Source organism: Symsagittifera roscoffensis, chromosome 2 (assembly GCF_963678635.1).
Source record: "Symsagittifera roscoffensis chromosome 2, txSymRosc1.1, whole genome shotgun sequence".
NCBI classification, from domain to species: domain Eukaryota; kingdom Metazoa; phylum Xenacoelomorpha; order Acoela; family Convolutidae; genus Symsagittifera; species Symsagittifera roscoffensis.
In genome coordinates, this window is record NC_087063.1 from 3,379,662 (window position 1) to 3,389,967 (window position 10,306).

Consider the following 10,306-nt stretch of genomic DNA (forward strand, 5'->3'; position numbering starts at 1 on the left):
TACCGCCGTCGAATTGGAACAAGTTTTATAACTTTGAAGGGTTTCGTTATCAAAGAAGCAAAAAATTTCTTCGTTTAAACCCTTTTGATTTAACAGCAATTGATTGATTTTAAAAATTGACTTTCGACTGTTTTTTTGTTTTTGGTTCTTTGCCCATGAATCCTTCGCCCATGCGGTCCTTCACCCATGAGAATATCCCCCATTTACGATGAGTAAATTTTTGGCACTGTTGAACAAAAGTTTGATTTTTGGAACTGTTGTACTTCGGCATTGTTGTACTGCCCTTTCTCGATAAAATTTGCTAACAAAGTGTAAATAAAACAATTAGGCCAAAAATAAAATCTGCATTTTTTAAATAAAATTCAATCAGGCGAAGTGTATTTTTATTTTTCAAGTACGAAAGTCGTTCAGTGCACTTCACTCCTATCAACCGTTTTGTCCAGTGAGTTGTTAAATCTTTCTGGTTTATCGGCTCAGCTTAGCGCCTTCGGCGCACTGCCTCTTCGCTACAATAACGAAGCCTAGTTTCCAGTTTGGGCAGGCTCGCGTCACGTATCAGTATTTGTACCTTTAGGGAATAGCAGCGCTTTGTTCAGTAATAAACAAAACATGAATGCACATTTGTAATAAATGCACCTAATTTTGAAAGCACCTCAATTTTTTCTAAAATCAGTTGAAATTTGACAAACTGGGGAAGGGGGATATATATTTTTTCTCCTCTAGTTTTGTCGAATTTTAAGTTTTGCCGCGTTTTCAGTTGCTTTCAAGTTTTTCTATCACAAAGATACAGAGCGAAGTGGACCATAAGCCCATTAGTTTCAGCAGCAAAGTCGGATTAAGTTATAGACGAACTGAAGAAGCTCAAAGAATACGAGGACACTCCATCCTGTCCACAGTCCCATGTTGCCCCCGATGTCGCTCAAGAGTCCTGTCACCGAATAAGCGGCACTCTCCCACACTTTTTCAAGGCTCTTTTCCATCCCCCCCCCCCTAATTTTTCCTGCGATTCGATTTAGGAAAGCTTTTTTAAAATGATTTTTGATTTTCTTATTTGCTATAAAACTTGCCAGCCTGAACAAGTGAACAAACTGTTCCTACTTTTTTTTCTACAAACAAACTGCCGTATGAAAATATTTTTTAAATTATTTTCATAATATATTTTTTGAGTGGGTGGGAATCTGGAAACGAGCCTCTTTCGTAGCTGTTTCTCTTGTAGTAGACCATAATGCGTGCAAAGTTTTTCCTCAGTTCTCGCGAGAGATCCTCGTTCGAAAAATTGGGACGGGAACGAACTCCAGAGATGAAATTTTGCACCTACTCGGAGTCAGTGCTGTCCGCTTCACTAGTTTTTAAGAAGTTTTTCCACATCACTATCTTCGTTTAAAACAAGTTATTTTTCGGTATTTATCTTTTTATTGCTTTTTTTTCAATTTCATAAATTATGCCACAAATTTAATCAAATAAACTCTTTTTATTCAAAAATAATAGAAAATCGGAAAATTGTTTAATTTCAAAAAAATATGCGTTGAGAGAATTAAAGAAGTTGTGTTAAAAAGTATATAAAAAGTAATTTTACTTTTGACTTTTGATGTAGAACGTTTAATTTTAAACCATTTTCAGAGACCTTTACAAACGGACCATATGTTTTATTGCAAGCTTGAAAAAATAACATGATTAATTAATTTGTATCGGACAAAATTGACCTGAGGTGACTTGGATTTGAGCAGTTGTTCCACTAAGAATGGCGAATAAACGTCACTTGGCCAGGAAGCTAAAGACTCTTGGGTGAAGTAGTTGACCGTATAACACGCATCGGGACACGGGCAGTTCAGCGCCCCTGTTTCCGAGTCGTCTTCAATACTTTGCCGACAGAGACGTTGAGTGTCGTTAAAACTGTCGCAGTATTGTGAAGAGGCTTTGTTCACTTTTTTGTCGTCGCTGAAGTTGATTGAATTCAAGCAGGCATATATACAGGGGCGGATCTAGGATTTTCTCGAGGGGGGGGGGGCGTATTTTCAAAAAATTTTCGAAATTTTTGTCGATCTTTTTCTTTAGGTCGACCAATTTGATTTTCCGAGCTCTTCCAAAAGACCCTGGTTTGGCCAAATTTTCTGCGCCGCAGGCAAAATTTTGAAAAAACATTCCAAAAAAGCGTTTTTAGTCACTTTTTGGAAATTTTGACCAAAAAATCGCATTTTTTCGTCGCGCGCTCCCCCCTCAAAGTTGGTCTATATATTTAGAAAAATTTTGGGGTCCGTCAGCCAAAATAGCATATCCTAAAATAGTTCAAATCCGCCCCTGCATGTATACACGAAGGTGACCTTTATATTAATCTCTTAGTTGTTTCATTTTATTAAAATGCTTTAACCAAATTTTCAAAACACCTACACACAATGCCAATGTAATCAGTAGCAAATTTAGGAGGGGAAGGGGTGGACGCAGACCTCCCCTTCTTGGGCACTGACCCCCTCACCACCCAAAGACTCCTCAAAGTTTTCTCATCTTGAATTCTTAATAGTGCTTGGAAGAGAGCTCTAAAAGTCAATTTTTTCTACCTAAACCCCCTTTAATTGAAAAAAAAATCCTTTTCCAGATAGTTTTTAGTAATTTAACGTCCTCATTTGGTGTTATATACTCTATTTTAAGAAGACAGGAGAAAATAAGTTTTTCTTCGTTATGTGAGACAGCTTTTTCTTCAGCATTTATAAGCCAGATTTGTCTGCTAGAATTCTTGTATAAGACCTGAAATCTTGGTCGTAGCTATCGACACAACCACAACGTAAAGCTAACGCGTTTTGACGACAGTAAAATTGACAGTCCGACAAGTCGTACAACTCACGCGAATCTTTCGTTTTGTTATTGAGGTTCAAAAAATCCGGCCAGGTGTAGCTGCAATTTCCGTACTTTCCGCCCATTTTGTGCAGTTCTTTTCTTCCCAGGGCCATCAGTAGCGCTTTTCCCGCCTCGACCACGGAACCCTGACTGTAGATATTTGGACTCCATTTTGGATGGTGCGCAACCACTCGAACGCCTGTTAGGGGCGCAGTTAAACCAATATACTCGTCAACGTTAAGGAACACAGTCAATTTAAACCCAAAAGGCTCTCCCGTTTTGGAAGAAGTTAGATTTTTGAAAGAACTCGAAGTATTTTCTGACAGAGCCGAGTTGAAAGTAAAGCAATTCCCAAAGTGAGTGTGTTGGAAAGTTTGGAAATCGGTGTAATCACATTTTTGGTGGTTAAAAGAACACTGGATAAGGAAATCTTCGGCATGGAATCCATAGCTTCTCATTAAAGTTTGATCGAAGGCCAGAGCATTACGTAACGCAGCACGATTGTTATTTGAGGCAAAGTAAAAAGAAAAATAGTCTAACGGATCAAAAGATTCAAGGTTTTTAATGTACTCGTTTCTTTTCTGTCGGTAAAATGAAGATTCTTGTGAAATATTGTTGAAAAATTTTTTTCGGCTTTGAACTTGATCGGCGGCATTCCGTTTTGATCTTGTGGCGTCACATCCCAAATAGTCACTTTCGTCGTAGTTGCTTTCCATGCACTCCGCAACGCCATCACACGCAATTGCGCAGGTTTCTTCTGGGCACATCAACGATGGCCAATTACAATGACCTTGGGCAGTTGTCAGGTTAGCATCACGATCAGACTTGATTTGAGCGCAGTCGAAGTCTGGGTTTTTCTCATCACTTTCATCTTCGCAATTTACGACGTCATTGCAAATCCATTTCTCAGGTATGCAAACACCCGTAGACGGGCATTTATAATCGCTGTCACGCTTGCATTGTGCCATCCTATTGTTTTTCGAAGATGTAAGAACTTTACTGGCTAAATAATCATCCAGTAAAGCGAGGTCTTGGTACCGGCGGTCTTGCAAGACTCGAGTTTTCCTCAGAGGACTTTCGTTGCAAACTGTTACAGCTGGGAAATCCAAAGACTCGGAAAACACGACTCGGATACTAATGGTTGTCGGGTAACTCAAGTAGTTTTGAACGAGCGAAACCATTTGTGAAACTGTTAAAGTTAAAAAGCCGACATAAACTAGAGTCCAAAGAATCCCAAGTAGAGATGGCAGTTGAAGGATTTGAGGAGTTGCATATTCGGCTAATTCCTTGACCAGTAGAAAGATGCGATGTTGGGCAACTCCGACCTCTTCTAGCAACTGTTCAGACACCGGCTCGGGAGACATACGTTCCCCTCCACTGCAACATAATTAGACGACAACATAATTAGACGACATCATAATTAAACGACAGCATAATTAGACGACAAAATAATTAGACGACAACATAATTAGACGGCATTATGATTAAACAAAAACATAATTAGACGACATCATAATTAGACGACAACTTAATTAGACGCCGAATACATAATTGTTACGACAACATAATCCGACGATGTAAAGACGACTTTGCGCTTTGCGTATACACGTAAGCAGGCATAAAAAACTAAAAACAAAAACGAAAAACGCTTTCATCATGTATGCAAAAGAGCTGAATTATCGACCAGGCAAGAAAAAATGGAAAAAAACTTGTTTATTTTGATTAGCATCATAGTGAAAGTTATCAGATAGAAGATAAAAATGGAAAACTTAGAAAATAGTTTTATGCCCGAGGCTTTTATATAAGTTTGATGTACTCAGATATTAGTTTTGACAGTTCAGTAAGCTATTTTCAGCAGTTGGAGGTTATTTGTTTTGATGAAACGTTTAAGACTGTGTTTTTAAAACCTTATTACTACGGAGAAATAATATCAATGAAAGATTCGCAAAAACATTTCAGCTTAATTAAAGCACTTCATTTTATCAATTTTTCATTCAATTATTGGCATTGTGGTTGGCCTTGAAAGTCGATCGAAACATAAAGATAGGGCCTCCACCCATACAAACATCTAAAAAAGGTCTCTCTCACGTTTTCTCTAAGTAAACAAAAACATTCAGGGAAAACAAGTTTAATTGCCTTCAGTTCATATTTGGTGGCATTATTACTGCTTGCATAGCATTGGCTATTTAATAGCATCTGTAGCTATTCTCTGGGTGGCTCAAGTTAGAAACTTTGCCAGGGCGCGTGGCAAGGGCGCTCTTTATTGCTGGATTTTTTTTTTCATTTTGACTTCTAAACAAGCAGTTAAACACTTTTTTTGAGAATTTTTTGTCTATATAAACGCTACAGAGATGGTTAAAACGAGCATTACTTTTCTAACCTTAACAACCAAATCTTAACCCAAGTTCAGCTGGTAAAAACAAAAAATCTCGAGATTCGAAAAAAGAAAAAACATTTTAATGTCGAAATGCACTAATTGATGTTACTTCCCTAAGTTTTTTTGCAAGCTATCGGATTCGGTAGTAGATTTTTACATCATTATTCAATCATCCACACTAGCAAAAAATTTTGCTCAAACTTTTTTTGAAAATTTTTGCTGAAAATTTAGTTTCCAATGCCAATATGATTTATTAAGGAAAGCAGCGGCAATTCAAGAATCCCGCTGCCTGAAATGACTGGTCAAAAACGCTTGTATTATGCTACTAAAACCGTAAAAGTTCCACAAATTGAATGTTTGAAAATTTTATAACAGTTTGTAAAGCTTAAAGAAAACCTAATAAATTCTAAGCTAGCTATGCACTGTGATTTTATTTTCCATATGACTAAAATTTGAAAAAGTAGAAGAAAAATCATATGTGAAATATACATTCTCACGCTTTCTTGCACATAATAAGGTTATTCAAAATTAAAAAGATTACCAGAAAGAGGATCGGAATTGATCATAATTGCTTAAAAAAACCACGTTCTTCACCTGAACTCTTGAAGCGACCGAAGTTATGAGTATTATGAGTAACTTCAATCCCAATATTTTTTGTTTGTGAATTATTCATATCGAGTTATTGCATGACCTGTGGGTCGCTAAAACATCTGCAAAAAATCATAGTTTTCTCATTGAATTTCTTTGTACAAGGTATTAATTAGCAGACGAATATCCAAAACTATTTTTCCATTATCAAAATTTCTTTTCTACACTTAAGACTGTTTTCATTCCTAACCACTTTTTCCTCAGGTTGACCTCAAAACAAACAGTTTGTCTTTTTTGTTGGCAAGTTTCAATATAAAAAAAATGCTTAAAAAATTTTAAACGCTTATACTTTTGCTTCAGATACTTTCCAGTCGTGCTCGATGCTTTTTCGACCAAATTTCGATATATTTTGACCGCAATTCAAGTATGTATTGAGTTTGTGCTCGCCGTTAACAATTTTCTTGACCTTTTTTTGGTCAATCACCGATTTTTTGCCAACTTTACAAGTAAAATTATGAAACGAGAATTGGGTACCTAGAATCGGGTACATTTAATAGTAAAAATCTCAAACCTGAAAAAAGAAATGATTTTTATTTTTTTGCTTAATAGAATAAAACCTTCAAATATTAAAAAAAACCTTAACAACTTGATCGTTAAGAAAAAAAAGAATCGAAACCGATTAAAATAGTTCGAAAGCAGAACGCATCCTTGAGTCTAACCAATCAAATAAACGAAGTTTTTTTAGCAGCCTAACTTCAATCCCATCAACAAGCGTTCGTGAATTTCATGGTATGATTTTATGACTGCAAGGCATGATCAAAATATTTTAACGAGGAATATGTTTTAGTTTTTTTCCAAAACTGATATCTTTTACATCCTTCTATTTTCGCAACCTCTAGGCAATACAAGCCGACAAATAATCTGGAACAATACTCTGCTCTGCTTGTTGAAATGTCTTACTTTTATATTGCTCGAGATTTTGCGAGCTATTAGTTTCGTTAGCGAATTGTCGGATCATTATGAAATGCTTTTTTGTAGTGCAACTTTTAACGGTCAACAATTTTTTGGGCGGTTAATATTTTTCTTTTGCATTGCCAACAAATCATTTTTGCAGCGACAAATTGAAGTTCACTTTCAGCGCCGGACAGATTTGAATCATGGAGTTTTTGGTCAAAAACACTTCTGATAAGCTACAAAAACAAAATGTCTCAAAAACTGCTTTTTAAAGTCGTTAAACGCAAAGAGATTAGGAGGCCAAACTGTGCACTAGATAGGGGCACAATTTTGGATCTGAATGTTCCTGGATTCCAGAGACAAGTCCTTAAACAAATAAAATTTTGTCGGAACGATCAAAGAGAAAGAAATAATGAAAGAAGAAAAAAGGGAGTGTCCGTTTTCCGGAATCCACTTTCAGTTTCCAAAAAGCACAGTTAATGAGGAAAACCTTAAAAACCTTACAAGCTTTGCTAGTTACGAACCCTATGAAAGTTATAACAAGTTACAGTTAAGACGAATTGCTTAAGACGTACAAGATATCAAAAATTCGTTCCTACGCTTTTTGCTATATAAAAGAAGGACCTGCTAAAAAAAGCTTGAACCCAGATAATAAAAGACAATCGGAATAAATTAGAAGCATTCAAAGCTAAACACTTTAAAGGGCTGAACCAATGAGGCAACAGAAGCTGTAGCTGCTCAATTTGTAGCTGCTTTATTTGAAACCCACTTTTAAGTGTTTGTAAACTGTTTCATACCGAGCGATGTCTTGAGCTTTAACTCGCTACAGCATAATTACAAACTGAAAAAAAACATCTTTTTGATACTTCTATCTTCTATTTGAACTGACCTAACGTAATAAAACCTGGTAAAACTTCAGAACAATTTTCCTGACCGGTGTTTTTTTCAACGCAATGTTGTTTTCTTTTCTTTCTTAATAAGTCCTAATCAAAATTCAGCGTGTGAGAAAGAAAAATTTTGAAAAACAAAAAGTAACACAAAAAGTCGAAGCACAAATTTAACTCATGTTTAAATTACCCCGCTAGTATTTTTTGCAAGCATTTGATATCGGCAAATTGTTGGATCAGGATGTAGTCATCCCTGCTAGTGCAATTTTCAGCGGTCGAAAGTTTAATAGGTTGCTGAATTTTCAATTTGCAAAAAAGTAAGCCTTTATAACGAATACTTCAACAGTGCTAAAATTGAATCTCAGTTGTTTTTGGAGGTGCTGATCGAAAACGCTTTGTGGTATGGTATTAAAAATAAAATTCTGCGTGAGAAAACGTACAAAGCTTTTTTACCGAGTGAAGAAAACTATTAACACTTGAGCTATTTTTTTGCCAAACGTCAGTTTCCTTTGTTTTTTAAGCTCATTAAACCGGCAGTTTGTCATCAGAAACATGGTGGTACAAAAAAAAACAAGACTGGTGGTATCAGAGCGATGCTTTGAATGTTTCGACTGCCTTTATTGTCCCTAAAGGCCAAAATGGCAACCTTTAAACCCTCTAACTTTTCAAAAAACGATCACAGGTGAATTTTTGTTTCAAATTTAAGCTCAGGACATCAATATATTTTGAATGAAAAAATCCGTCAAAAATGGCTAGTTAAAATTTTGAAAATTTTCTGAAGAAAAAAAGCACCCTGAGCACAAATATTCGTTATTTTCGTTACGACATTTGGAACAAAAAGGAGTTGTTCTTGAGAGGCTCTTTTAATTATAAAACTTAACAAAGTTAGTCAGGTTGGAAGCCCTGACGAAGTAAAAAAAAGTCTTCGCTGGTTTGAACGTTCCAGATGTTTCTTCTAGATCTGAAAATGATTATGTTTTTTTTTCTATATATTTATATAAGACTTAGCTTACTTCGGTTCTCGGTGTTTTGTCCAATCCAGATTCAAGAATTTGTCGTCTTGCTCCTGATTAGTTTCCGAAATCGGTTTATCTTCTGGTGGCAAGTTCACAGCAGCGCTCATTTCTTTTCAAAATCGCTAGCAACCTGAAGGAAATAATTTTTGACAGACTGGTTAAAAGCGTCTGGTTTATTATGCTTGCCAGCGGCCAAATAAAAGTCTTCCTATCCTAATCGGTTTTTTTTCTAATAAGCTTTTTGAAGTAATAAAGCTCGTCGATAACTTTTGAGTATCAGAGGGCGATTTTTTTCAAAGACCAATCATGCACTTCGGAAATTATCGTCAGGGTAATATCTAGGCTTTCATAGTCGCTTTTATCTCTAAAGAACAAATAATTTATGCAATTCAAAGTGCCTCTCGGCTGATAAAAACTTACAATCAGTTTAGTTGGCCGATTTTATTAGTAAATAAATAAGGGCACAGAACACTTAGTTACCTCCGGGTTGAATCCCAACTCGAGAATCTCAGCTATTTTATTTCAATATATGCAATGCTCGGTTTTTACGCCATTCCCAAATATCCGTAAGGGGGGAAGGAAACGGATTTTGTGGCGTAAGCTCCACCCCCTATCAACCACGTGATTTGTTTAGTGGTGGGGAACAATAGTCAAATAAAACTCAATTGAGTTAAAAGATAAGCCACTATAGACGTTTTTAGCCTGTAGATCACATCGTCTTTGAACGGCGCATTTAAAAACAGGACAGAAATTTTAGGTAGAAGAAACTGATTTTTTCCCTGAGATTAAAAATAAGAAACTTTCTACTGCTTTTTAAAAGTCTATAAACACTGTTTGTATCGATTTTTTAAATCCTTTTCAGCCAAAAGTGCGAGATGATTACAAAACTCTTTTAAACCCCCCCCCCCCGATTTCTAAAAACGAAACAGGTGTCAACTAGCGCAAAAAGCAACGAAATAGAACGAAATAAAAAGCGTGACATATCAAGAAGTTATATTTAGAAGACACCAACCAATAACGTTTATGGGAGAGCTTTAAGCATCAACCATTTTCTCCTCATTTCCGATTAGAGTCATTATAACTTTTCAACAACTCAAGAAAAATCATAAGACTGTTTCAACACTTTTAGATTGAGCGACTGACTTAGAGTGTTTTTCCAAGCGCTTCTTTTTTTTTCAAGTTCAGCACATTCTGTTTAAAGAAACTCAATCGAAAAGTAATCAAAAATCAATCTCACACCTTAACACCAACCCCCTCCCTTACCTGTGGCGAGTTCAGTGTTTTTCACTAATGATGAGAACAGAAATGTGCTTAGCTATACTGGTTGACTTAATGATATTTAAACTTGGTAATCAAATAGGTTTTTGAAATTAGTTAAAATGAATTTACATGTCAGTACTTCTTTATCAACCATCTCTTCTTTTCTGATCTACACTTCAATGTGACATTAGCTTCATTATCCCCCCCCCCCCCCCCCCCCCCCTCGTACTGCTCGATGGAACTGATGACATATAAATTATAAGAGTCAGAAAATGTTATCAAACCAATTACACACATTAAATGGATCTCAACAATTTGCTATTACCCTTGCTAAAATCATGTCCTAAAATTATTTCCCGTTCCCTTATTATATCTGCTCAGTGGCCTCATAT

General features: G+C 36.1%; 1 protein-coding gene across 1 annotated transcript; it reads right to left on the reverse strand.

The window, feature by feature from the left end:
• Nucleotides 1–373: 373 nt before the first annotated feature.
• LOC134838982 (FMRFamide-activated amiloride-sensitive sodium channel-like) lies at nt 374–9,112 on the reverse strand. The gene is made up of 6 exons (XM_063854355.1): nt 8,652–9,112; nt 2,711–4,209; nt 2,393–2,502; nt 1,704–1,982; nt 1,191–1,314; nt 374–958 (listed from the first exon to the last, which is right to left on the reverse strand). The coding sequence occupies exons 1-6, from the start codon at nt 8,759–8,761 to the stop codon at nt 819–821; spliced, it is 2,262 nt and encodes a 753-aa protein (XP_063710425.1). The 5' UTR covers nt 8,762–9,112; the 3' UTR covers nt 374–818.
• Nucleotides 9,113–10,306: the final 1,194 nt, after the last annotated feature.